At 36.0% G+C, this 7,440-nt stretch overlaps 1 protein-coding gene across 1 annotated transcript in view; it reads right to left on the reverse strand.

The window, feature by feature from the left end:
* Positions 1-2,972: 2,972 nt before the first annotated feature.
* The window catches only part of LOC108737036 (rhamnogalacturonate lyase-like), an 8,474-nt gene continuing 4,006 nt past the window's right edge, over positions 2,973-7,440 (reverse strand). Inside the window, exons 4-6 of the mRNA XM_018469687.1 lie at positions 4,512-4,890; positions 4,023-4,268; positions 2,973-3,548 (exon numbers count right to left, since the gene is read on the reverse strand). Coding sequence (XP_018325189.1) covers positions 3,040-3,548; positions 4,023-4,268; positions 4,512-4,890 — 1,134 coding nt within the window. The 3' untranslated portion in view covers positions 2,973-3,039. The remainder of the gene's footprint in view (positions 3,549-4,022; positions 4,269-4,511; positions 4,891-7,440) is intronic.

A 7,440-nucleotide genomic window follows, 5' to 3' on the forward strand; every position in this document is an offset into this window, starting at 1 on the left:
CTAACCTGCGAAGATGCATTGCTATTCGTAGAAATATTATATGATCTCTTATACGTTGCTTAAATCCAAATACCAGGTCACCAGGTGAAATTTCATAAGACAAAACTTGGTTGGATAATTTTGGGAAGAATAGGGAATAAGTCAAAACCGCGTAAATCGACAATGTGAATGCTTTCATTTAACGCGTTACAAAAAAGCATGAAACGATTCTGGGAAATCGATGAAATTGATAATAACACATTTTTACCAAACGAAGAATTCGAGGTAGAGGAGCACATTCATAATACGACGAGACGCGATTCAACCACCGGGAGATATAGCGTTCGATTTCAATCAAAGGAATAAAGAGTTAGGAGAATCACATAAAGTAGCCGAAAAGCAATTTTATTTATAAGAGCGTAAATTATCAAAAAATCCAACATTAAAAGCTCACTACACTGAAGGTATGCGTGAAGCTATTTCATTAAATCACATGAAAGAAATTAAGGCACATGAAATTAAAAGGCCATATTGTTTATTGCCACATCATCCGGTAGTAAAAGAGTCAAGCTCCACGAAGAAAGTTCGAATCGTTTATAATGTATCCGCAAAAACCAGTACAGATATTTCCTTGAATGATTGTTTAAAGGTTGGGGCGGTTGTGCAAAGTCCAAGTTTTGATATTATTCTTAGATTTCGCACACATCAAATTGTTATATTATCTGACATCGAAAAAATGTACAAACAAATACGTCTCCACGAAGAACATGCGCAGTATCAATTAATTTTATGGCGTGAGAATGAAACAGACGAATTAAAATCGTATACGATTCCGGTTGTTATGTTTGGAAACGCGTCGGCACCTTATTCGGCAACACGGGTATTAAACCAACTAGCCGAAGACTAAAAATCTCGATTTCCTATTGCAAGTAAAATTCTGAAACGCGATTGTTACGTAGATGATGTAATAACTGGTGCAGACTATGTCGATGAGGCAAAAGGGATACGCGACCAGTTGATAGGCATAACTAATTCGGGTGGTTTCACGTTGCGTAAATGGGTATCAAATAGTACGGAGATAGTAGACTTTATGCCTAAAGGCTTAGCTAACATCAATCTATTAAACGAGAACAATAATGAAACGAAGGCGTTAGATATTCAGTGGAACGTTTTAAACAATGAAATTACTTATAATGTTAAGACGGAACCGGAAGCTAAATCTACAAAACGTAATGTATTTTGTCTAGTATTGCTAGACTTTTCGACCCAATTGGTCTAATAGGGCTCGTTATTGTATGCGCAAAAATCTTGATGCAGAAACTGTGGCAATTCAACGTAGATTGGGATGAATCCCTGTCACAAGAAATTCACACATTATTGGTTTAATATTAGAGAACAAATGCCATTTTTAAATCAAATCAAATTTGAGAGTAAAAGTCTAATTAAAAACAACATTCGAACAGAAATTCATAGATTTTGCAACGCGAGCGAAAACGCTTACGGAGCATGCACCTATGTTCAGTCCATTGATAAGGATGATAATGTTATGACTAATCTTCTATGTTCCAAAAATCGGGTTGCTCCCTCGAAAACGATTTCATTGCCCAAATTAGAACTTTGCGCAACACTGCTTCTTTCACAATTGATCAGATCAGTTCATAGTGTAATTTGCAAGAAAATTGATGAAATATACTTATGGTCAGATTCATCTATCACACTACAGTGGATCAGTAAACAACCTTATCTATTGAAAACGTTCGTAGCCAATCGGGTTTTTACTAGTACAATGCGTTAGAGGCACGTGCCTTCTAAAGAAAATATGGCTGATATCCTTTCTCGCGGTCAGCTACCGGTAGACTTTGTTAATAATCATATGTAGAGAAGGGGGCCTAATTGGTTAAAACATAATGAGGCACAGTGGCCAAGTGGCTTACGTATTACGATTTAAAAATAATATTACTAAAGGTAAATTACAGCAAACCGGAGATTTGACAATAAGCGAGAATGAACAAGCATTAAGCGAAATTAAGATCATTTAAGATTATTCAAAGAGAAATGTTTCCAACGGACTTGAAACGATTATCTCAGTCAAATACTGTCCTTCCTAATAGTAAACTCCGCGCGTTAAATCCATTCATCGATGACGACGGATTGATTCGAGTAGGGGGACGACTAAAACACTCAATTCCCTCACATGCTGAAAAATATCCAATTGTTTTGCCAAAGGATCATTACGTAACTACATTAATTGTAAGAGATGAGCATATAAACAATCTACATAGTGGAACTCAAGGGACACTCAATGCTATTCGATCGAAATACTGGGCCCTTAATTTGAAAAATATGATTAAAGGAGTAATTAGATAATGTATGACGTGTTTTAAAGCTAAACCGAACGATAAAATTTCTTTATTTTATGGATGATCTTCCACAAAAACGAGTTATTCAATCGCGCCCATTTTTGAATGTTGGAATTGACTATTGTGGCCCATTTAACATTAAGAAAAAAAATATATATCGTATATTAGAAACCGTAATACACTAAAGGTTTATGAATGTATATTTGTATGTTTTGCTACGAAAGCCGTTTATATCGAGTTAGTAACCGACTTAAGTACGGATACATTTATAAGGCAGGTATTTTTTTTGGGCATAAACATACAAATTTCTTAGTGTACTAACAACTGTTATATTTTCCATTTCCTTTCTAATTCCATAAACTCTGTAAGTGCTGTGTGATAGACACTAATTGCCAACGATGTGCGGGTAATTGCGTCTACCTCCTTACAGTTATTGCATTTTCTTGTGGCAATTAAATTAAATAAAAATAAATTCAAATACGATTTAAAAGTTTTACAAGTAAATTACTGCCACGTTGACACTCAGCTTTGCTCTTAACGAATAATGAGTGTGATATGCCTTGATGGGCTAGCTCTCTACGCATGTCTAATATTATTCTAGCAGTTTTTAATAGTGTTGATCAAAACAAACAATTTTCAATTTTTTCTTTATTAATAATTTTTTAGCAATAAAACTTTTTTATTCTATATAAAAGCACAATTAATTGCTGACTTCCATTCTCAAGAAATCCCACATTACCATTCTGTCCAAATGATTCTGATTTACTGGGCCGGGAGGCGTGAATTCTAGAAGATTGTTGTTTCTCAGCAGTGACTGACTGAATGTTACAGTTTGCTGACGAAATATGGCATGAGCTGCTTGACGAAACAGTGCAGAATCAGCTTGTGGTCCATCAAAATAGTCTAATTTAAGAATCTCCTGACCGTTGATCACCGCACGAATACCAGCTTTGACTCTAGCAGCAAAACCTAGGGTTAATGTGGCGTTGCCTTGGGTTGATCCGTTATAGCTAAATCTGACTTTCCAGTTGGTAGCACGAGCATTTTGGGTGACATTGACCAGTCCAAGCTGAGCGGGAAAGCCAGGTGTCTTAATCATCGGCATAAAATAGCACCAGTCTTTAGCAGGGTCACTGACGCCTACTGTGTAGTCCGGATCATTAGGAAATTCTATGGAGTATCTGAGCCATGTTCCAAACTTGCGGTATTCTAAGAAAATCATCACATTTGACAGTTTTAAAATTGAATTACTTGGGGTAGACTATTCGTATTGGAAGTGCAAGTTTATTTTTAGCAGTATCTAGCACTTTTACAGAAGATTTAACACAATTTTGCACTTGACATTATACCGAGACCAAAATGGCAAGTGTTTTTGTGTCGCCAAAGACGTTTAGAAGTACACGGAAATTTTGGTATCGCTTAATACTTAGCCATTTTAGAGTTAAGTACTGGATTCTTCAATTGAGTGTTTTGTGTTACTTAAATTTTACCAAGTGATCATTGCATGCCGTCAGGTTGGTAATAAATAAGAATTATATCTTGCAAGATGACCGTAATTATCAAAGAATCAAGAGCAAATGTTATAAACAACTACCGGAAAGGGATTCATGCACCAATCATTGTACATGAGAACTCTACGCGTTTATCGTGTACTTTCAGTATACAGTGTAAATAATGGAATACCTTCTAAATTAGGAATGGGTGATGGGAAGCCTCTTGGAGACTTAAACTCTGCCGAATTCCTATCAGGTACACCGATCTGCCAGAGTAGTTTGCCATGACTCTCTTGCCTCCAATTGATTGTTCCAAGATTGTTGTTCCTATTCCCTTGCACATTAATGTTGTTTTGAATGTATTTTCCAACTACACCCTTAGCTATCACTTGCAGCTTGTATGTGCCTGGTCTCACAGCTGGTATTGTAAACTGACCTAATGGTAATCATAATTTTTATTATCTTTAGGATATCTTAAAAATAATCCGTTTAGTCTTATATAAGAAATTATTTTTGATAAGCATTTATTACCAAATCGAAATTCAAAATTTTAAAATAAAAAATAGCAAAATTGTCAAGTTGTGAACTGCGATATAATTTATCATCAAATGTCAAAGGTCAAAATCTTAATTTACCATAAAAAAATTCCTTAAAATACAAGCAATAATTTTAAAACTACCATTTTGATCAGCAATTGCAGAATACATGTAAGTAGCCGTCTCTAACTGGGGGTCATCAACGTGAGGTTCGGTCAGGATAAGGTATACCCATTCTTTATTCGGCGACCCATCCACATTAAGTACCCCCGACACACTGCCCCTCCCTTGTGCATTATATTCTGGTGCTGTGACAAACTGGTACGGCCACTTCTTCTCCTCATCACTGAGTTGTCTCTGAGCGTCGGAATACATTTGCGAAAGACTTTGACCATCATTAAGATATAAACCGATCGGACCGTATACCTTGCTCCATCCCTTGGTGGGCGCCAGTTCAGGTGTGCCGTAATGTCCTGTGTGTTCGCAGAAAAGCAGCATTTGACCGGTGTGTGTTGTCAGGCTCTAAAGCAATTGTTCCGTGAAAGTTGCTTCGAGAAAATATTAATATATATTTGTGTGTTACTTGTTTTTTCTCGAGAAATACGCATGAATACCTATTAAGCGCATTCTACATATAAAAGACGAAATAGAAGCTGGCAAGGAGAAATTAATTGCGAGGAAGACCTGTATGGTTTATCCATTAAACAAAATGTGTTTGAAATGTATAAGAAAATTGTGTAAAGATTGTACTGTATAAAAATAAAGGTAAAAATAAAAGTAAAGCCCTGCAATTCTTATTATACCAACTTTGTTTACTATATTATTATGATTTTTTCACTATGTTATACCTATAATTATAAGTAAAAAAAAATCAATGCCGTTCTTTCTTTTGTTTGGGATATTTGGAGATAAAATGTTATGTATCAAAATCCAAAGATTGTCGTTTCAAGAATTAATTTTCCTGTAAACATAGTTTCTAATATTTAATAATTAAAGTAACCTCATCAGTAGGAAATTAGGGCACAGTATAGAAAGTTATTTACAAAAAAGCGATGGTTATATTAAACTTAAAGCCGGTAAGAACGGTATTAGTGCAGGTCTACACGCATACATTATCTTACAGTGATGAAGACGTAGAAGCAGTTTATGCAGATATAGAAGACGTGTTAAGTTTAGTAAAAGGACAGGAAAACTTAATAGTTGTAGGAGATTTCAACGCAATAATAGGTGAAGGTAAAGTGGGTGCAATAGCAGGTTCTTTTGGATAAGGCAATAAAAATGATAGGAGAGATAGGCTGATAGAATTTTGCGACAAACATAACTTAACCGTCGCGAATACTTTATTCAACCATCACGTTAGGAGGCGCTATACGTTGAAGATGACAGGTGATTTAGGGAGATATCAGTTAGATTACATACTTGTTAGGTAAAGATTTAAAAATCAAGTGAAGGACTGTAGGAGTTACCCAGGAGCAGGTATAGATAGCGATCATAACTTAGTAGTTATGAAAACTAATCTTAAATTGAAAATTCTGAAAAAGAGGTAAGGTAGGAGACGCCTCGACTTAGAAAAGCTAAAATGCAACGAAACGCGTGATAGGCTAGGTAAAAGGACAGACGAAATGCTAAAGGCGTCGGGAGAAACAAATGACGGGGACATAGAGACAGAATGGAACTGCATTAAAACGTGCCTAAAGTCAGCAGCTACAGATATACTGAGGTCTTAAACAAAAGAAACTAAGAAACCCTGGATAACAAATGAGATTGTAGGATTAATAGACGAAAGGCGAAAACACAAAAACAGGACGGACGATAAAGGTCAGAAAAGATATAAAGCTATAAAGTGGGAAATAATTAGGAAGCGTAGGGCAGCTAAGGAACAGTGGATTGATAGGATGTGTAAATAAGTAGAAGAAAAGTTTGAAGTAGGTAAAACCGATGAGGCTTATAATATAATTAAAAGGAATTTAGAGATGTAGGATACAGTAGTAATAATATAAGAAACGAGGCAGGAGTCATTTTGATAGGAAACGAGGAAAAGGCAGATAGGTGAAAAGAATATTTAGAGAACCTTTACGCAGGCCCTGAGTTAGAAGATATATTAGAGGAGAAAGATAGTGCGCATATAGATGAGCTTGGTTATCCCATAATGAAAGAAGAGTTCGATGTAGCATTAAAAAACTTAAAGAATAATAAGGCGCCAGGTGTAGAAGGGATACAGGGGGAAATTATAAAACATGCAGGACAAGAGGTTAGAGATCGTATGTTTAGGCTAGTTAGTCACATTTACGAGACGGGCAAAGTCCCAGAGGGTTATAAACGGAACGTAGTAGTAACATTACCTAAAAAGAGGGGCGCGGATAGGTGCGAGACATTTAGAACAATTAGCTTAACTTCCCATGCGTTAAAAATCTTAACTAGAATTGTACAGAGGAGGACGAAAAAAATGGCGGAAGAACTATTAGGGGAAGATCAATTTGGGTTTAGAAGAAAGAGAGGAACGCGGGAGGCCATTCTAACATTAAGGGTAGCAATAGAGAAAACGATAGAAAAAAGAAAGACTGCGTACATAGGATTTGTAGATTTAGAGAAAGCCTTTGACAATGTTAAATGGGACAAGAGGTTAAATATACTTAAAAATGTAGGGATGAGTTACAATGATAGAAGAGTGATACTTAGTTTGTATAAAGAGCAACAGGCAGTTATAGAGTTAGGGATGCAACGTAGAGAAGTAAACATTAGGAAGGAAGTCAGACAGGGATGCACCGCTACTTTTTAATCTATACATCGAAGACGACATCAACATAATTAAAGACAGTACAACTGTAAGGATAGATATACAGGGGCAAAAAATTATCGGGTTGTTCGGAAAGTCATTTCGTTTTTTCCCGACAGAGGATTTAATTGTATTCTTTTGCACCCAACTTCACATTTAAGCCGTATAATTTTTATATGCTTTGGGAGCTCATATAGCAAGGCTTGTGTGTGAAAAATTTCAATTAATTCTACGCAGTAGTTTTTGGTTGGTGTCCTTTTAAATATGGAGAGCGATAAGCAGCATTTTCGACATAT

The sequence above is a fragment of the Agrilus planipennis genome, unplaced genomic scaffold, assembly GCF_000699045.2.
Source record: "Agrilus planipennis isolate EAB-ADULT unplaced genomic scaffold, Apla_2.0 scaffold113, whole genome shotgun sequence".
Lineage (NCBI taxonomy): Eukaryota > Metazoa > Arthropoda > Insecta > Coleoptera > Buprestidae > Agrilus > Agrilus planipennis.